Here is a 21,410-nt window from a genome sequence, read left to right as displayed (position 1 = left end):
CTGTCCTTAGATTTCCTCAATATGTGAGTATAACAAACTGGTTAGTCTTAATAATATGAGACAGGATTCTTTAATTCTGACAGTTTTGTTAATTTCCCTGCAGCATCCACAAGAAATAAAATGCAAGAACAGAAGCTGAAAGATGGGGATGGTGGTATGAAAAAGGAGGAAAGCTGAGCCCCTCATCTATCTCAGTAATGTGTCTCCAGTGCATATGAGCATAATCGCCAGTAGCAGAATCATCTTCATGTTGATTTACATTCATTCTTTTTCCCAGATTTTGTTTTATATGGAGTTTATTTCCTTTTACAATCTGCAGTTAATTAGTTTGTCATTTTAGAGAATTGTTTTGCCAAACGCTATGCCTTTAAAGTCATATTTTCCTCTAACTGTGAAGCTTCATAAAATGTTTGATTAAATAACAGAGCAGGCCTGATCAAAGAAATTATCTTGCTTTCCTTCTAATTTTTACCACTACTAAGTATTTACAAAAATGACCAGTGGAAAAATCTGAATTCATAAGCTTCAACTAAAGGCCATTGAACACACCAGATCTGCACCGAGTATATTAGCTGATCCTCAACAACTATCCTCAATCTTCAGCTCCACTCACCTGTGCTTCCTTTCTCTGGCATTTCTAATGTGATTTGCATTAGTATACTTATTTCAGTACAGTATTACTTGCTTCATCCTCAGTATTTAACACAGGAACTTTTAGCATTACAACTCCCACTTTTAAATTCGATACTTTGACATGTCCTTCATTTGTTTCTTAAGCTCAAGATGTGCTACTCTGTTCAAATTGCAGATGTCCTGCTGGGTCCTTGTACCAGAGACTGTGCACAGCTACACTTTTGTATCTAACTGGAAATTGAGCCTGTTCTGTTCTAAATATTTCTTAAACATGTTCATCAGGATCATGTATCATAATCAGCAAAGTGGAATTTCATCAAAGTTGATAAGTTTTGTGTAATCTACAGTTAGATGCACAGAATGTTTGTCAGGTGAGATCTAGGAGATTGTTGGAGCTATATTCAAGTTGGTAATTTTTACAAGTTCTAGTATCAATTCCACATTAAATGAAATAATCTGCATGTCATCTTGATTGGTCTGTTTTTAAGAAAATGAAGGCAGTTAACAGTTTTTTAAGGAGGAAAATATGGCCCAAAATATGTAGCATTTGCACAAAATACATGCAATTTCAATTTTATTAATGTTTTATTTATGTCTAAGATTTTACTTTTACAAACTAGAAATAAGTTTGTCTTTAGTTGAATTGTCTTCAAGCAAATGTGCCTGCCAGTTTTGGTTCTAGTATTGATGCAAGTGTTGTAAGTAAGTTTCCAGCAAGTCATATGAAAAATCTGGCATTTATAATACTTTTCACAACCTTAGGCGTCTTACATCCAGTGTACTTATATAGTTTAATGCAGGAAATATGGCAGAAAATTTGCATATAGCAATTAAATAAATGACTGAAGATGATCAATGTTAAAAGTTGATTGAGGGATCAAAATGGGCTAAGTCACAAGGAGGACTTTCTGATTATCTCCTCTGAATAGGACCATAGGATCTTTTCCCTTCACCCGACACGACAGACAGAAACTCTGGCTATGCAGTGCTTAGTCAATGAAGTCCCAGCCTAGTTTATATGCTCAAGTCTGTGGATTGGGCCTTGAACTGACAGCATTCTGGCCCAAAAGGTTAGAAGAGTGCTACACTAGAGTCAAAGCTGATATCTTTCAAGTGTAAATGATTTGGCAAACTGCACTATTGATTTTGATTTGTGCATTGAAACAGTACCAAATGTTGTTTTTCAGAGGTATAAACAGATGAACTATTTAAGTTTGCAGGGGTCATTAGCATGTTACCAGCATTATGAATGACGGAATGAATACTAAGCCATTTTGCTGAATTTTGGCTTATATACCACAGACTACTAAATCAAAATTTTGATGAACAAATTATGAAGTACAATCTGTGTTGTATTTATAGTAAATGTTTAAATTGCCCTATGGACAGGCAGTATGAATAACACTGACATTTAGTTGGGATAACTGTATTAATGTTGGATTGTTTCATACTTGTGATAGTTGCCTGAGAGAACTTGGAAACTGTTCCTGTCTATAAAAAGCTCAACAACATTCATGCATGGATATCAGTATTCATTGAATTTAAATAGTTAATCAATATACAGATCAAACACCTCTCCATCTTTGAGTAAAAAGGTACAGGTCTGTACTTGTTATTTGTTTAGCAAACAATCTATTTGACTGCACATTAAGGTACTGTTTTTATATTTTATATATAGTCAATAAAAATCTGCAACATGCCTGTGGTTTTTGTTATAGCTGAAGATTCAAGAATTTCTGCAGAAGGTTTGCCTTTCAGTCAATACTTGGCAATTCTTCAAGGAGTGGCAATTCTTCAAGGAGCCTGCACAGGAAGCAGTTAAGCTGCTCTTTATTTACTCATCGGTTGCTCAACTCTGAGCAGATTCTCCATCCTGTTCAGCTATTCAGCCCTCAGTCTGCTTGTTGATTCTCAGCCTCACCCTGTCCCTTCCCAACAAATGCTGACTCACCTCTGCCAGTGTGTACACCTTGGGTGGAATTAAATACGAACATTCACACAGCTTGCTGCTCCTCCAGAGGCCGTTTCCTTTTGATGTTAGACTCCCAGGTGAGCTAACAGCAGCAAAGGCAAGAAAGAAAAGACTTCTGATTGAGGAGCAGTTCCTTGCGGAATATTCCATAACACACTTGCCTTTAAAATGAAACAAGGGTCACAAGTTGCTTAAAGGTCTTTGCCGAGTAGAATCTGGTCCACTGGCTGTCTGTTAGACTAGTCTGATCTAACTCAAGTGGTGTAGGTGAAATATTCAAACAATGAAACCAAAAGTGGCCTGTTAATGAAATTTATTTCCTTCTCTATTTTAAAGCTGTTGGGGCTGCAAATCTCTGACTACAGTGCACAAGCTGTACAAGGACCCTGACATGCTAATAAGCAATGGCACATATTGCTGGTCTATCTGCCCACTAACAGAACTCATTCAAATTACTCACCTGCTTTGTAGCACAGCAACACAAATGCTGAATAAATGCATGATACTACTTTCTTCTATCTTACTACATTTTAAATGAAAGTACAAATCAAAAAGAAGCTCTAAGCTGTCAGATACGTCAAATAAACTAGTTTCAATAATAACATAAGTGTCATAGTCAGTTGTGACTTTAGTTTAGTTTATTTATATTTAACATAACACAAATCAAAAATCACATTCTCAAGGGGGGGAAAGGTTCGACGAAGAATCAAGTAGTCATTATTTGTTAACATACAAAAAATTACATTTTAGCAGTGAAGACAAACAAATTTAACAGCAGTGTTAGCATTTTGGTAATTTTCTTAATTTGTTTATAATTTTTCCAGTTATAACATTTATTTAATATCCTTCAATTTACTCAAAGGATTTGAATGCATGTTTCTTCGTGACAAACATGATTAAAGTCATTACTATTAGGGTTTAATACATAAAAGATCAACTTTTCACCCAACAAATTTTGAACTACTCATGGAGGGTAATCACATGATGTTAAATAAATTAAGATACCTAGTGCTGTAATATCTCAGTTCAAGTTATCCTATAATTTATTAGATAATTTAAAATAGTTGGCCATATACATTGCAAATAAACTGGGAGCGGACACTATGGAAGAAATTCAGTTCAAGTTCACCTCTACAGCCACGATCAAATCTGTACGCACAGTTAGTTAATGCAATGATAGTGTGATCAGAGTAAAATCATCCATCTACATTCAAATATGAGTCTGCTAACAACTCCTCAGTTTGCCCACAAGTTTCAGGGAAACAAAATTGGCAACGCAGCAGTAACACTAACACCAATTCGTAACAACTAGAAATGGTGTCTAAAATAACGCAGCAGAGGCTAGTATCCCATCACCGAGTCACCCTTTACATGTACATGTGGCAAGTCATTGACACTGATCCAGCTCCCTCAGTGCCAGCTCTGAGTGAACAGGATGTCTGACACCCCTGTTTATATCTGTCAGCCAGGGCTCCCTGACGAACAGCCTCAATCTGGTCCAGTCAGGGAACTCATTACAACCACTACAGTCTCCACCTACTCATACCCCGGGGGATGAATGTAAATTTTTAAGGCTCTTTCTAATTTACTATAATTTAGATTCTGTCATGTCTAGGGCACAGAAAAGGAACCAGAAAGTGTCACAATAGAAACCGTTTTAAAACATTAGTCAATGCAAATGTATTTATTTCCTTCCTAATGAAATGGAAGTTTCCAACCACCATCTACTCTGTTCACTTATGCTGTTTATTGACACCAATTTACTAAAACAGCTCACCATTGATGCAACTGTATTATTCCAAATGTGTATTCAGTAATGTGTTAAATCACTTATGGACAGTAATCTGATTATGCATCGAAACTGATAATAAATGGTTAGCTGCTGGAATTACATCCATAAAACCTTCAATCATCTTCTAATTCTCTCTCTCGCTCCCCATCGCATCTGATGGCTAGTTAAGATTTATCCAGCTCATTTGGATGCCTAATAATACAGCACTAGGAACCTTTGGCTGGAATCTAGTATTTCCATGTGATACAATGATTAATAAACTGATCTATTGAGGTATCTGGCACATGTGGATATCCTTCATTTTGTATAGACTGGTGGAAATGTTGTATTGATTCAGGAAAAGCAAAATTCTTCCAAAAATGAATAACATGTTATTTTGGAGTATGCACAGTGTTATGAAATCAGCAGCTGCATGAACTAAAGGATATTCTTAAAGCTATGATGCATAGTCCTGAATTATACATTAAACCAGAATTCAGAAGTGTTTCCCATAGCCTTATTAGGTACTTGTGTGAAAAAAATGGAAAGAATGACTTTCATAATCTGATGTTTCACCCTTGTGATGTTGATCCTTTTCTTCAAAGTGAAAATAAACTCCCAATGGTTGAGTAAACATTTCCTCCCATGAGCAGTTGAACTATTTTTATGTGGAAGCAGGTTTGATTGCTGATCCATGCCATGTCTCAGCAAGAGATGTTGCAACAGGCAGCAGTTACAGGGAGAAGTCAAAGGAATCATCCCCAAAACAATGTTGAGCAAACTCTCCTTAGAATTATGTAATCTTAAATGCTGAGCAAAGAGCTCAGCTGTAATACCTCCCTACTTGAATAGCCTGTTTAAAGCTAATAAAGAAACAATGGCTTCTTGGGCACAATTGCAGTTAACACATGTGAAACTCTAATCCTGCCAGAGTTGACATCTGAAGGGGTAGGGACAGATAAACTGATTAGGATGAGGGGAGAGAAAACTGACCAGGAGACCCAGTGTATTCAGTATCTGCTCACATTCTTGCCTCAATTCCGGAATGCCCCATGCTTGCCAGCCTTGCTGATGAAATTCTTCAAGAGCTCATGGTCCATGTCAGAAAAGCCCTGTGTTTGTGTCACGGCTGTCAAATGATTGACACAGAACTTAAAGCAAAACTCTTCCAACCCCTAGAATAACAATTCAACACAATTCATTTATCCAAAGGCAATACAAAGCAACTAATTATCCATAACATTTTGTCCAAAGGTGACAAGCTGGACAGATCTAGGTATGTTAATAATAGCATTCTTTTCATTAACTTACCTCAGGAAAATTAACTGGAAATAAGGTGTGCCAAAAATCCAATTTAAATAGCATTATCAACTTTGTGTTGTTCTAGTGAAGGGTGTTTATACCAAACCAAATTTGGTTGCCAGTGTCTTGACTGGCATGGTAGGTGAAAGCACGAGAAACTTTTTGCTGGATTTTGTATTGTTCTATAAACTGAACCATTTCAAATAGGGAATGGGACCAGAAAAATCAATAAAGTGTTTGTAGATTCTCAGGCAGTTAAATAAAGCAATCTTTGAGATTTGCTAGCAGAATTTATGAAGATTTAATTTTTTTTGGGGAAATTGAACTGCCAAAGAATTATTATGCTGTTTTCTTTGTAAACAAGAAGACTTTCAATTAAGGATATTATTGATCAGGGGATGGTACAGCCAGGTCACAAGTATGTTGAAATATTCCTTGGTTGAATATGTTCAGTTTTTAAAAATACATACTGCCTGTTGTTTTCACTTTTACACTACCTTCTATTTCAGTGCAGTTCAAATTACTCAGTGGTTTGAAAACTGGTTTTCACTAACTTCACAGGGTGATTGACCTCTTGGAAAGTAGGTAATTATTATTGTTTATGTGTGAATCCTAATTTAAATCTGAAATGCAAACATGACTAAAAGTGTCATTAATTTTTTTAGATTAAAACAATTAAAGGAAAAAAATATCCAAACTTCCATCAGCAATCCTGTTTCTAGGAATGGTTGACATTCAGTAAAATAGAATGCATTACAATTGATGCATTTGGAAGAAAAGTTAATTTTCCAATGTAGATGAGTCGCACTTTGCAGGCACATAGGTTACTAAACTGAACAAGTAAGGACGGCACTCGGTACAGCCAGGACTACTACCACACTTGACTTTACTATAACTATTCATCGCTTCATTGTGCCTTTTCCCTACGTGGTTGATGGCCAGCAACTGCAAAGCTGAAGAAAGGAACCTTTTTATTAAGAGCTTCAATTTCATTGAGGAGAGTTTGTTCACATTTTGACAACTATGACACCTTCAGTGGAGGTAATAACACTCACTGTGAAAACTGCGTTGACCGAAACTGAAGTGGAGTTAGCTCGTTTCTGAGAATTATGACTCCTTACTCTTGAACTTTGCAGTATCTGAATACATTTATAGGAAATACTGAATAGGAAACAATAGTCCAAATAATTCAATAATTATTAAAATCAATAATTGCTAGTACATTTGGATTAAACTGATGGGTCTGTCATCCCAAAGGTCAGTGCAATACCTTCTAGGCTGCTATATGCCACACAGCATAGGAGAGTTGATTCCAACAAAAGCAGCTGACTGAGTTTCTACCTTGCTGCAACTTATGTGTGTGAAAGTGGATTTTCATCACTCATTGGAATGAAATCAAAGTATTACCAGCAGCTTTGGTAGCAATCACTTAATGATTCAAACTATTACCTATCATTCCAAACATGACACACATTAAATAACTCATCCATTACATTTATGAAGAATACCACAATTTGTATGTAACCCGTTAATTCTGTATAATACTTTGGCAATTAAGGGGGTTGAAATATTAAACTTGTCTTGGTAGGGTTACACAAGCATCGAATAGATATGGAAGTGGATATGCAATGTGTACAGTTTGGAAACCTCTTCAATAGTGATTTACTAATAATTAATAAAATTGAAGGGTATCAAACAGCAGGCAAATGTGAGGCAGTCCAAGATGGAACGTTATTGACCTGAAGTATGAACACTGCTTCTCTCTCCACAGATACTGTCTGACACGCACAGTGTTCCCAGCATTTCTGTTTTATTTCAGTCTAATCGGGTTTGGAGTACATGTGCTACAATTTACAGAGCGACACAAATAAGATTGTTGATGCACAGACAAGTCACCTCACTGAACTAGGACATAGTGACAATGGGACAGGCATGACTTAGAGGTGCAGAACTGCAAACTTATTATTCTCATTTACAATACACTTAGGAAAAACAAGGAAGGAAAAAAAAAAAAGAGGGTGATGTTAATTAAATAAACTAGCTTTGGGGAAGGATGATGTAGATCCCAAAGACAGAACCTACTTAGTCAGAATTAAGGAACAGAGTTCCCAATCAACTACTGGGTGTACAATGTAGACTGTCAAATAAAGGGAGCTGGGAGGTGATTTGAAAGCAAATTACAGAAGGATGCAAGGACCTACAGGAGTAGTGATGATGGAGATATCCTATGTAGGCAGACATAGTAACTGTGTGAAAGACAAAAAGAGAGAATGAATTCCTGAAATGTGCATAAAATTCAGTATGTTGTCAATCCACCAAAAAAGCAAACAGTGCTGAAGCTAGTTCTGAAAAATGGAGTGGGGCAAAGTAAAGTGTGTTATAGTAAATAAGCATTCAAAAATATTGATGATAGTTTAAAGCAGTTTTGGAAAAAGACAGGAAAACATAAAAATCTCAGAGGATGGAGATTGCCATGGATGACTAAAGATATAGACAACACAAAGTTTTATGTCAAATTGGGTTCATAATACAGTAGAGAATCCATTGAATACAGAAGTAGAGGGGAAATTAAGAGGGGAAATTAAAAGGGGTAAAGCAAGCAAGAATACATTATTGGCAACATAACAAGATAACTAAAAATCTCCCATAACACACAATAGGAAGCAATGTGAATTCCAGAAGGTCAGAATTGAAAGAAATTTACAAAAATGGTTCCAGGGGTGAAAAACCTCAGTTTTCAAGAGATAGATTTGAGAGGGTGAGACTGATCTCCTTGGAGAGAAGGCAGCTAAGAAGAGCTCACAAGGGGTTTGGATAACTGCTACCACTTGTAAAAGTATCATCAGAACAAGAGGGCACTGATATAAAAGTAATTTAGAAAAAAGGGCAGATGTGATGTGAAAGATTACTTTTTCCACACACTGGAGTGGTTTAGATCTGGAGTGCACTTCCCCAAAATATGGTAAAGGTAAATTCAATCGAGGCGTTCAGGAGGGCATCAGATGATCATTTAAATAGAAGCAATGTGTAAGGGTATGATGAAAGGGCAGAAACATGGTACTGAGTCATGATACTTATTTGGAGGGATGGTGAAGGAACAGTGGATTCCTTTTGCCCTGTAATTTGATGATCAACCTATAAATAGTAAACAGGTAGACAAAGGAAGGGTGGGATTGCTTAGAGACAAAAAAAAATCTTAGGGTATGGCTGAGATATTAACAGCATTTTGTATCTGTCTTCACAACATAAGTAAAAGAGGAGCTAGTAGCAATATCAGATGTGATAAAAAGAAAATACTTAAAGAGTTAGTTATCCTTAAGGCAGAATAGTCATCCTATTCAGATGGAATGCAGCCTGTGCTACTGAGGGAATTGCGGGTGGACATTACAGAGACCCTGCCATTTCTCCTTGTATGTTAAGCATGATGCCAGAAGTTTGAAAAATTGCAGTGATGCAAAGAACTGTAAAACTGCATGGTCAATACATTCTATCGACAAAGGAAGGTGTCTTGGTTGTCTTCTCACCATTTTACAAATTCATTTGGTCATGTTCCTCAGAAACAGGCATTAGCACTACTGTTGTATCAGAGATAGTAGGAACTGCAGATGCTGGAGAATCTGAGATAACAAGGTGTAGAGCTGGATGAACACAGCAGGCCAAGCAGCATCATAGGAGCAGGAAGGCTGACGTTTCGGGCCTAGACCCTTCTTCAGAAATGGGGGAGGGGAAGGGGGTTCTGAAATAAATAGGGAGAGAGGGGGAGGCAGATAGAAGATGGATAGAGGAGAGGATAGGTGGAGAGGAGACAGACAGGTCAAGGGGGCGGGATGAGATTAGTAGGCAGGAAATGGGGGTATGGCTTGAGGTGAGAGGAGGGGATAGGTGGGAGGAAGAACAGATTAGGGAGGCGAGGACAAGCTGGGCTGGAAAATCTCCCCGCCCCCTACCGCAATGTGGATTTCACAAGCTTCAAATTCTCCCCTCCCGCTACCGCATCCCAAAACCAGCCCAGCTCAGCTCGTCCCCGCCTCCCTAATCTGTTCTTTCTTCCACCTATCCCCTCCTCCCACCTCAAGCCGCACCCCCATCTCCTACCTACTAACCTCATCCTGCCCCCTTGACCTGTCCGTCCTCCCTGGACTGACCTATCTCCTCCCTACCTACACTCACCTTTACTGGCTCCATCCCCGCCTCTTTGACCTGTTTCCTCTCCACCTATCTTCTCCTCTATCCATCTTCTATCCGCCTCCCCCTCTCTCCCTATTTATTTCAGAACCCCCTTCCCCTCCCCCATTTCTGATGAAGGGTCTAGGCCCGAAACGTCAGCCTTCCTGCTCCTATGATGCTGCTTGGCCTGCTGTGTTCATCCAGCTCTACACCTTGTTATCTTAGGACTACTGTTGTTTATTTTTATGTAGACTCTAGTATACAGGTTATAACTTAACAGTTCAAAGGTAACCAAACAAAATGATTAAGTGCAGTGACGGCAAGAAAACAGAAATAGATTGCTGAAACAAACAGACATGACTGAGCAATTGGATTAATTTGAAAACTCAATAAAAAAAAGAGCTGATATAGGAACACTAGGCCAAATGTCCAACTTCAGTATAGGATCATATCATGATAACATGAACTGAAAGGATATTTACTTTCTAAGCAAAGCAAGTTGACCATTCACAATGAAAGTATTCAGCACGAAGTTTGATCCCCGTCTCCTACCTTTGCCTGATATTTCACTGCAGCTGACAATAAAGTAATTGCATTCTCCACAGAAATGCCTTGTTTAATAGTCTGCTCACAAAGATTTTTTAAGCTGTTCTCTCCATAAAATGCTGCCAAATCCAAAAGGCCTGTAAAGTTAAATGCAATAATATTCTTCAGTACTTCTTGTTTTTAAAATATAAAAGGCAATTATTTCCATTTTTAACATATCACACATTTGCTTATATTAAAGAAGTGTGTACATATCGTATTTGTGTATCATGAAGATCAGTGAAATTGTCAGCCTTGTAATAAGGTGATGAATGTTGTTCAACTGCTACAATTGTTTTAGAAATCACACTCATGGATAAGAAACCAATCCTGGATAAACAACAGTTTCCTACAGTTGAACAGACTGAAGACATTGTTTTCTACCCCTATGTACTTCATATTCTCTATAAATATTTATATATCCCCTTCCCAGGCCACTGTCAGATTGAACCATGCTAGTTTGACACATGTTTCTTTGCTGAAGGTATGATATAAATACAAGCTGTAGTGATAATTCAAACATGAATAGATCTTGATGCCTACAGTACACCATTCATACAACCAAAGACATATGCATTTTTGTAAATTTGTTCTACAGAAAAGCAATAGATGTGGCATAAAGATCGCCATGAAATTTAACCACATTTGGCTTGAATTTATTCAAATGGAGACCTAACAGCAAACCACTGTGGATGAGCAGAGTTCATTCACATCCATTGCCACAGCATAAATGGCAGACCCAACAAAGGCCACCTGGCTTTGACAAGTAGGGCCCTTCTACCAGAAGAAACTCCTCAGTGATGACTAGGCATAAAAAAAGGCAGCTCATAAAATTTCTTCAATATCTGTTCCCAGTAAAGGTTGATGCCATGCCACCTTTTACTATTCTAGTCAGTCTTTTACTGCTCTTAATAAATGGGTGTTTCTCATGTTCGAATGGAACCACAGTTCATTACATCAACTCCTGAGCTGCCTCAGGAAAAAATAATTTTGGTTGTGACAAATATGATCACTTTAACAGCGGCAAAAGCCCTTTTACAGCTGCTGACATCTCAACAGCCCATTCATAGCCATCAACCACAATGCACTCCCAACATGAAATTAACTAATTTTAAGAGAATGTCACCAAACATATTTAAACATGGTGGCTTTGTTTCATCAAGTTATTCTTCTTTTCCCAGCGTCATGCTAAGGATTGCATCATGTCATTATGGAAGGTATGATGGAACTATGAGGAAGGAAGACTTTAAGTTGACCTGCATGGAGCAATTTCAAAAGAGCACTGAGTGACCAATGTGATTAGAAGCAGCAGTTGAGAATTACTAGCCAGTCTGAAACTCTGTCCTCTGCTACCAGGTGCACCCACCGCCTTGTAGATTTAAATAAAATCACCTCTCCCTCTTCTAAACTCTAGAGAACAGGCCCAATCTATTTAACCATTCTTCATAGGATGATCTCCCCACCCCCGGAATTAATTAAGTGAACCTTCATTGTCTATGACAAATATATCCATAGTTAGGGAGGCCAAGACTGCAAACAATACACCTGGTGTGATTTCAAAGAGACACAACATAATTGCACTGACATCTTTACTCTTTTATTAAAATCCTCTTGCAGTAAAGCCATACCAGTTGTCTTCATCATTGCTTGCTGTGTACCTTTGAAATTCAACACTTTCAAGCTTCTTAGCATTTACAAGATGTTCTACATTTCCGTTTTTCCTGTCTAATTGAATCATTTCTCCACAATGTATGTAAACTCACTTAGCCTCTCCAAATCAAGGAGATCAGCCCTACTAAAGTGATCTAGCCTAAACATGACTCCAAGTGGTCAACTCTTGACTGATCTTTAAAATGGGCAAATAAGCCAGTTATTTGTACAGACAGATCCAGTGGCAGGAAAACAGGAGAGAGGTGCCCTGAGTCCACACCACAGGCTTCAGATGCCATAAAGACAGTCATCACACAATGGGCAAGGAAACATGATGATCAGTACCTGCTCTACTAAACGCCCTTAACTAATAAGTCAGCACATTGCATATTGAACACCACACAGAAGAAACAGAGTAGCAAGGGCACAGAATGTATTTTGGGTAGATGTTTTCAAGTTCTTTTTTCACCTACAATGTCCCATGTTTAGATTACTTGATTCGGCTTTGATGGAGTGCATTGCTCTTGAACTTAGTTACTTACCTTTTAAAAATATTCCCTGATGTACTGGTGGGTACATCTCCTACAGCACTCAAAAAACCTAACACCATGCAGGACACAGCAGCCCACCTGATTGGTACCACATCCCATGCATCCATTCCCTGTACCACTTATGCTCAATACACATAGTTGCTACTACCTACAAGATGCACTGCAGAAATTCAACAAAGATCCTTAGACAATACCTTTCCAACCCACAATCACTTCCACCTAGAAGGATAAGGGTAGCAGATACATAGGTTTGCCACTACCTGCAAGGTCCCCTCCAAGCCACTCACCATTCTGGCTTGGAAATATATCATTGTTCCTTCATGGTCACTTGTTCAAAATCCTGGAATTCCCCCCAAGGGCATTCTGGATCTACCTACAGCATATGGACTGCAGCAGTTCAAGAAGGCAGCTCACCACCAGCTTCTCAAGGGCAATTAGGGACAGGTTATGAGCATTGGTCAACCAATGATGCCCATGTCACCTGAGTAAAAGAAGTGTTACAGTCACATCCATATTAAGGCAAAGGACAGTATGAATGAATTGTTTATCTAGCAATTCTGTAAGTGATCTTTTTATCCTTCCTAAAAGCTACCTTTAGCAGAACAATATTTAAGGCTCTAATCTTCCTGACCTGTGTGTGACATTAAATAACAAAATAATTCAAATATACATGTCAGGATAAAATACCTATTGCATCCTCAGGAGGTAGATTGATAGAGTCTGTGTACAAGTATTCTAGAAAGGCACGGTACACTGGATAGCTAAACTGGTCAATCTCAATCACCTCATCATCGTGAAGCATGGATCTGAAATGTTCACATCTGTATGATTGAAATGAAAAAAAGTCATTTTCCTTTACAAAAGCAGTCTGCAAGAAACTGAAGCATTGAAAAGCCAATCTGAACCTGCGATGCAGAAAGAAGTACTCTCACTCTACTTATTAATAGCTTTAAATGAGTTTGAGATAAGTATTTATTTTATTGGAGGGTGTTTGCTTCTTTGAGGACAATATTAGTTTCAGAAAAACAGCCATAATTACAAGTGGAGAGATGAGTACACAGGGCCAACGATTGTGGAAAAGAACAAGTCCAATCATTGTAAAGTGATAATATCCACCACCTGTGAAGAAAAAATCAGAGTTAACTTTTCAGGTCCGGTGACCCTTCCTCAGAACTGAATCGGTTGGAAATAGATCGTCGGAGGAAGTTCAGAAGAAGGATCACCGGACCTGAAAAGTTAACTCTGATTTTTTGTTCACAGGTGCTGCCAGACCTGCTGAGCTTCCAGTAACTTCTGTTTTTTTTCCTGATTTACAGCATCCGCAGTTCTTTCGGTTTTTAGTATCCACCACCTATCTGTCAAATAGTCTGCATATAATATTCAGATGGATGAAACCTCCCAAGTGCTAACTCAGAAAAGCATGAATGCTGAATTAAACAAAGAGCTATCAGAAAAGTTGGTTAAGTGCATAGTCAAAAGGACTAAGAATAAACGCCATTTGTAGGAAGAGAAAGGGGTTTGAGGAGGGAATTCCAATTATGATCCCATGGATGACTGAGGGCATAGTTGCCAAAGCGGGACAAAGGATTGTGTCAGAGGCCAGAATTGAAGAAATACAGATTTCTAAGAACTGGAGGGTTGGGGGATATAACGGAGATAAAAAGGGACAAGACCACACAGGAATTTGAACACAAGAATGAAAATGTTAAAGCTCATACGATAAAACCAGAATTTGAAAGGAGCTTCCCTCAACACACAAAACTAGGGCACATTAAAATTGAATTCATTGAGAAGAAATGGTATAAAACAAATTGTATGAAAAAATCTTTCCAAAGATGTGGTAACATTCAGATTTCAGAACAGTTTTGAATGTAAAAGAAATCTCTCAGCAATTCTTACTGAAATACTTCTCCCATTTATTAACAGTTCTGACACCAGTGTCTCTGTAAAGATTTGGGTAACTACCTTATTTTGAGAACTGCTTTGTGAGCATGGATAATCTTTCCATCCACGAGAAACTTTAGATCTGAGGTTGCTGCGCTGTCAAACTCCTTCTTCATTGATTGTGCCACCGTCAAGTGATTGTCGCTTTCTACAGATCCACAAGTAGACAAACACAAATTAAACATGGAGAAGGTAGACAGAAAAGCAAGGAACAAAGCAACTCCACTTTTATAAGCCAAGAACATATTGACTTCTTTTTGATCCAATCAGGAGGACTATTCAATGTTCATTTTTTCTGTTACATTCATAAATATTTTAGAAGTGTTTTCCCAGAACAATTCATTCTGAATATCGATACTGTCAATAAATGCAACATATTCAGCTATGTTCCCTTTAAGGTGTGCAACCACGCAGCAACTCTGAAGATACCCCATGGGTCACTCTTATGATAACCTTTGTGCAGTTATCAAACAAAACATAAAGGTAACACGCACTGAAATGAACAGGTCTCGTACAAAAACCCCCAAAAGTTAAAAGGGGACACCAATCCTGAGTATTGTAGAAAAGGATCACATAATTTCTCTCTCTCAGGACTGAGCTTTTTCCTTCTCTATATTTTTAGCACTGGGTCTTGCAAAGGTTTAATTTGGGGAAAAAATTGACTGAAAAAGATACTTGACTCAATTTTTTTCTTATTCAGACAAAAATTGCATCAAGGATTTGACTTGATAGAGGTGTACAAAATGATCAGAGGTATTGATAGAGTAGACAGCCAGAGACTTTTTCCTAGGGTGGAGGTAGCTATTATGAGGGGGCATAGTTTTAAAGTGAGTGGAGGTAGATATAGGGGAGACGTCAGAGGTAGGTTCTTTACTCAGAGAGTGGTAGGGGCATGGAATGCATTGCCGGAGAGGGTAGTGGAGTTGGCCTCATTAGGGGCATTTAAGTGGCTATTAGATAGGCATATGGATGATAGTATAAGGTAGGGGTGGAGGTTAGATAGACCTTAGGTTTAGGGTAAAAGTTCGGCACAATATCGTGGGCCGAAGGGCCTGTACTGTGCTGTACTGTTCTATGTTCCATGTTCTAAGGATTTTCAGAGGACAGGCTGAATTACACAAAAATTACAGCATTATGTCCTTGGATATAAACCCTTTGTTTTGATGTTTATCTACCGCACCAACAGTTCCCATTTCATTTCCTGCAACCTCCCAAGTAATCAGTTCTTAAACAATGGACTATTCTACTCCCAGATCTTGCTGGAGGTGCAACAGAAACTCTGCATTTTTACACCCAAGTGGAATTGGGCTTTCAGTGAAGATTTAGCAAGGAGCAGCTCAGAGGAGATTCACGAGCAGAGTACTTATTTCAAGTTACCAATGCCACTTACACATTCGAGAGTCGCATAACCAACAGCATAAAAATAAGACAGTTCCTGCTGCTCTATGTCTATAATTCCCTTATGCTTAATCTAAAATCAATGCTCTCCTCACTCTAGAACCCTTAATCACTAGAAATTAAGTTATTATTTGCATTAGCATTACTTTCTTCATAAATAAAGAGGACCACACCAGTACAAGTTCAAGACAGCACTCCCTCCAAATTCACAATCACAGTCAAATCCTGGTGTGAGGAATGGAGTGGAAGGTCAGTAATCAAAAGCTGTTCTAGCACACTACCTGACTAGATGGGATCTGGAAGCAAGTCTGTTTAAACTGTTTAAAATGATCAGAATATCTGGTCTGTGCACGTGCAGAACAGATTTAACACAATATATTACAGACATATAAAGAATGGGTTGTGTTTTTCTAGTATAATGTTCACTACCATCTATACTTGCAGGTCTCACATTTGAGGGTGGCACAGTGGTTAGCACTGCTGTCTCACAGTACCAGGGACCAGAGTTCAATTCCAGCTTTGGAGACTGTTTATGAGGAGTTTGCACGTCTGCATGGGTTTCCACTGGGTATTCCAGTTTCCTCCCACAGTCCAAAGATGTGCAGGTTAGGTGGATTGGCCAAGCTAAATGCAGGGTTATGGGGATGGATTTGGTTTGGGCCGCATCATTTTCGGTGGGTGGGTGCAGACTCAAGAGGGCAAATGGCCTCAATCTGCACTGTAGGATTCTATGATTCTACCTCTTTGAATAGATTGTGGCATGAAGGGTCCTATTTCTTTTGACATGACTGAATAGTATGAAATTAATCAGAAGCAAATTTAAATCATCATAATGAACTGATTCCCACTTGTAAACATAAATAGGAAGGGTTTAGAGAGATATGGGCCAAATGCTGTCAAATGGGACTAGATTAATTTAGGATATCTGGTCGGCATGGACGAGTTGGGCTGAAGGGTCTGTTTCTGTGCTGTACATCTATGACTCTTGATTTTAACACAGTGTGGAGCTGGAGGAACACAGCAGGCCAGGCAGCATCAGAGGAGCAGGAAAGTTGACGTTTCGGGTCGAGACCCTTCTTCAGAAATGGGGAGCTCAGAAATAAATAGAGGAGGAGGAGTGGGGCTGGGGAAGGTAGGTGGGATGGTGATAGGTGAGTGCAGGTAGGGAGAGGGTGGGATTGGTCATTGAGGTGGGAGGAGCAGATAGGTGGGAGAGAAGATGGACGGGTTGTGTCAGGTCAAGGAGGCGGGGATGAGAGGGAGGGTTGGACATGTGATGAGGCCTGGGATTGGGGAGATTTTAAAACTGGTGAATTCCATATTTAGGCCATTGGGCTGTCAGCTCCCGAGGCAGAATATGAGGTGCTACTCCTTTGCAGGTGATGTCATTGTGACACTGAAGGAGGCCCAGGATGGACATGTCACCCAGAGAGAGTGGGAAGGGGCGTTTAAATGGTTCACAACTGGAAGGCTTTGTCATTTGTCACGAACACAGAGCAGATGTTCAACAAAACGGTCTCCGAGTCTCCACTTGGTCTCACTATGTACAGGAGGCCACATCGGGAGCAGAGGATGCAGTAGACCAAGTTGACAGATGTGCAGGTTAACCCTTGTCTAATGTGGAAGGCTTGATTTGTGCCTTGAATGGAGGTCAGAGGGGAGGCGAAGGGGAAAGTGTAGCACTTTCTGTGGGTGCAGGGAAAGGTGCCTGGTGTGGTGGGGTTAGTGGGGAGTGTTGAGCGGACAAGGGAGTCACAAAGAGAGCGGTTCTTACGAAAGGCAGATAGGGATGGGGAGGGAAATATATCTTTGGTTGTGGGGGCGGACTGTAGGTGGCAGAAGTGGCGGAGAACGTTGGATGCGGAGGTTTGTGGGGTGATATGTGAGGACAAGGGGGATTCTGTCTTTATTTTTGTTGGAGGGGATTTGAGGGCCAAATTGCAGGAAACGCAAGATAAATGTGTTTGAAGGCATTTTCGATCACGAGAGTTGGGGGGGTGGTGGTTACGATTCTTGAAATAGGAGCTCATCTGGGAGGTGCAGGAGTGGAATGCCCCATCTTGGGAGCTGACAAGGCAGAGGTGGAGGAATTGGGAGTAGGGGATCGTATTCTTGCAGGAAGATGGATCAGAGGTGATGCAGTCTAGGTAGCTGTGGGAGTCGGTGAGCATGAAATAGATGTCAGTTTCGAGGCTGTCACCAGAGATGGAGACGGAGACGGAGACGTCCAAGAAGGAGAGGGAGGCATCGGAGATGGTCCAGGTGAATTTGAGGTTGAGGTGAAAGGAGTTAATGAAGTTGATGAACGGTTTAAGCTCCTCATGGGAGCACGAGGCAGCGCCGATACAGTCATCGATGTACCGGAGGAAGAGGTGGGGGATAGGGCCAGTGTAGCAGCGGAAGAGGGACTGTTCCGCATATCCTACAAAGAGGCAGGCATAGCTTAGACCCATGCAGGTGCTCATGGCCATCCCCTTAATCTGCAGGAAGTGGGAGGAGTTAAAGGAGAAGTTGTTAAGGGTAAGGACAAGTTCAGTTAAGTGGATGAGGGTGTTGGTGGAGGGGAACTGGTTGGGCCTGTAGGAGAGGAAGAAGCAGGGGGGCTTTTAGGCCATCTGCATGCGGGATACAAGAGTACAGGGATTGGATGTCCATAGTGAAGATGAGGTGTTGGGGGTCAGGGAAGTGGAAGTCTTGGAGGGGGTGGAGGGAGTGGGTGGTGTCCCAGACATAGGTGGGGAGTTCCTGGACCAGGGGGAAATAAACAGAGTCAAGGTAAGCGGAGATGAGTTTCCTGGGGCAGGAGCAGGCAGGGACAAGGGGTCAGCTGGGGCAGTCAGGTTTGTAGATTTTGGGAAGGAGATAGAAATGGGTGGTGCGGGGTTGGGGAACAATAAGGTTGGAGGTCACCTGAGGTGATGAGGTTATGAATGGTTTGAGAGATGATGGTTTGGTGGTCAGGGGTGGGGTCATAACCGAGGGGGCGGTAGGAGGTGGTGTCAGAGAGTTGGCGCCTGGCCTTGGCTATGTAAAGGTCCACGCGCCATACCACTACTGTGCTCCCCCCCCTTTATCTGTGGGTTTGATGATGAGGCTAGGGTTGGAGCAGAGGGCTGCATGTTCCATGGGGGGAGAGACTGGAGTAAGTGAAGGGGCGGAGAGCTTGAGGCGATCGATGTCGCGATGGCAGTTCGAAATGAAGAGGTTGAGGGAGGGTAGGAGGCCTTGGGGTGGTGACCAGGAAAATGAGGTTTGTTGGAGATGGGAGAAGGGGTCAGCAGAGGGTGGGTTAGACTCGCGGTTAAAGAAATAGGCATTGAGGCAGAGGCTGCGGAAAAAGTGTTCAACATCCAGATGTAAACGGAATTCATTGATGTGTAGGCAGAGGAGAATGAAGGCGAATCCTCAGTGAGGGGGGAGGTTTGGGGAAAAGGTGAATACAGCAGGGCTTGGGGCTGGGACTGGGACTGGGACTGGGTGTCGAGCTGGGAGCTGAGTTGGAGCTGGCTGTGGGGGTGGAGTTAGTGACATCAGCAGCAGCAAACGCATCCCCGCTTCCTTGACCTGACACAACCTGTCCATCTTCTCTCCCACCAATCCACCCCTCCCACCTCACTGACCAATCCCCACCACTCCCTACCTGCACTCACCTATCACTATCCCACTACTTCCCCAGACCCACCCCTACTCTATTTATTTCCCAGCTCCCTTCCCCCCTCCCCATTTCTGAAGAAGGGTCCCGACTGGAAACGTCAATTTTCCTGCTCCTCTGATGCTGCCTGGCCTGCTGTGTTCCTCCAGCTCCATGCTGTGTTATCTCTGTCTCTTTAATTTAATATTGTTATAAAATGCCTTGGCATTGTCCTTAATCCTATCTGGCTATGTTCTTCCAGCCTCTGGTTTGTCTGAGGTGTGACTTGCCTGGATACTTTTCATTAATTATTGTCACAAGTACCAAGATACAATCAAGTCAAAAGGTGCATGTAAACAGGTTCAGGTTCAAATGGGAAATGCTGCAGAAGGAAAGGGAGATAATATCCCCTTCCCACCCCTCACTGCTCATGTAGCCTGGGAAGGTGATGTTCAGATGTAGGGAGGTGGAAAGAGGATGGAGGAGGTGAGAAGGGGCAGCACAAACAGGTCGGAAGCCCCATTACTCCCGGAACTTCACTTCAATCTCACTCCGCTTTTCTGCACGTGCGGTGTCCTTCAGAAAATTTTGTGATGAAGAGTCCTGACCCGAAACATCAGCTTTCTTGCTCCTCTGATGCTGTCTGGCCTGCCATGTTCCTCCAGCTCCACACTGTTATCTCTGACTCCAGCATCTGCAGTTCTTACTATCTCTGAGTGACTTAGTACCTAACAGGTGCTGTGGGCTCCTACTCGGTTTCTCTACCTCAATCCGTCTTTTGCTCAACATGCAAAAAGTAAGAACTGTCTACAAAACTGAATTTATTTGTTGCATAAGGACTACCTGTTCCTTTACATTCAGTTTCAAAACACAGCTTTTCTGCACCAACTTTAGATGCTCCCAAACAAGGCACTGTTGTTCACTGATCAGCAATCTTTCAATTCATGAATTTCTTTATCATATCTTTTTATTTTAACTTACTTATCATTTCTTAAAATTCTCAAGGCAAGACTGCAGCAGATAGTGAGCATTACCTGATTTTCGTCAAGATTTTATATCGTTCTCAAAGGCTGCCTTGCATTCTGCTGACCAAATCACTTTTGCTTGTTTCTTTAACAAATTTGTTAAAGGAACAGCTATCGTCCTGAAATTATGCACAAATTTTCAGTAAAACCACACATCCCTAAAATCCTTAATCTCTCATTTAGTTTTAGGAATGGGGGATTCTGTTACAGCCTTCACATTCACACTCATTGGCAAGACTTGCCTTGTCAGACAATATGTCCTAGGTAAGTTACTCTTGCTTTTCCAAATTCACTTTTGGCTAAATCTATTACTAAGCCAGCCAACTGTAACTAGTTCAACAGATCTTCAACCTACTTTTTCCATGTTTTGCTATATATCACAACATCTTAATAATCTACATTGTTACAAACATAGATATGACTTGATTCATAAGCTTCTGGAATGTTGTTGGAGCATTTTTTAATTTAAAAAAAAAATGGCATCATGTCATATTGCTATTTGGTGTAACAAAAGCAGATATTTCTTTAGCCTTTGATGATAATGGCACTTGCCAATACCACTTCAATAGGACAATCTTTGACAGCAATGAGGAATCATTTAGATAGTCTTCTAATCATGTAATTGAGTATGAATCTGTTTTCGTACCTTGCTATAATCTATACAGACTCTAGTTCAACCATCCAGTTTAGGAACAAACACTACCAGTGAATTTCAGCTGCGTTGTCTAGGTTCAATCAGGTGGGTTTATAGCTTGTATTTAATCTGTTTTCACTTGAGCTT

At 40.4% G+C, this 21,410-nt stretch overlaps 2 protein-coding genes across 4 annotated transcripts in view; one reads left to right on the top strand and one right to left on the bottom strand.

The window, feature by feature from the left end:
• The window catches only part of LOC125484368 (retinoblastoma-associated protein-like), a 30,672-nt gene extending 28,340 nt beyond the window's left edge, over positions 1–2,332 (top strand). Inside the window, exon 11 of the mRNA XM_048602668.1 lies at positions 104–2,332. Coding sequence (XP_048458625.1) covers positions 104–177 — 74 coding nt within the window. The 3' untranslated portion in view covers positions 178–2,332. The remainder of the gene's footprint in view (positions 1–103) is intronic.
• LOC109917534 (RCC1 and BTB domain-containing protein 2-like) overlaps positions 1–21,410 on the bottom strand; it is an 81,086-nt gene that overhangs the window by 16,807 nt on the left and 42,869 nt on the right. The window contains exons 9-13 of one of the 3 annotated variants that reach the window (XM_048602665.1): positions 14,597–14,723; positions 13,319–13,452; positions 10,398–10,528; positions 6,734–6,817; positions 3,229–5,551 (exon numbers count right to left, since the gene is read on the bottom strand). In XM_048602665.1, the coding sequence (XP_048458622.1) occupies positions 5,411–5,551; positions 6,734–6,817; positions 10,398–10,528; positions 13,319–13,452; positions 14,597–14,723 (617 nt within the window). In that variant the 3' untranslated portion in view covers positions 3,229–5,410. Of the gene's footprint in view, positions 1–3,228; positions 5,552–6,733; positions 6,818–10,397; positions 10,529–13,318; positions 13,453–14,596; positions 14,724–21,410 lie in introns of those variants that run through there. The other 2 variants (XM_048602666.1, XM_048602667.1) reach the window with 2 other exon arrangements.

This window comes from Rhincodon typus, chromosome 11 (genome assembly GCF_021869965.1).
Source record: "Rhincodon typus isolate 14 chromosome 11, sRhiTyp1.1, whole genome shotgun sequence".
Taxonomy (NCBI): Eukaryota; Metazoa; Chordata; class Chondrichthyes; order Orectolobiformes; family Rhincodontidae; genus Rhincodon; species Rhincodon typus.
Note: the sequence above shows the minus strand (reverse complement) of the source record. Positions and strands in the feature narration are given on the sequence as shown.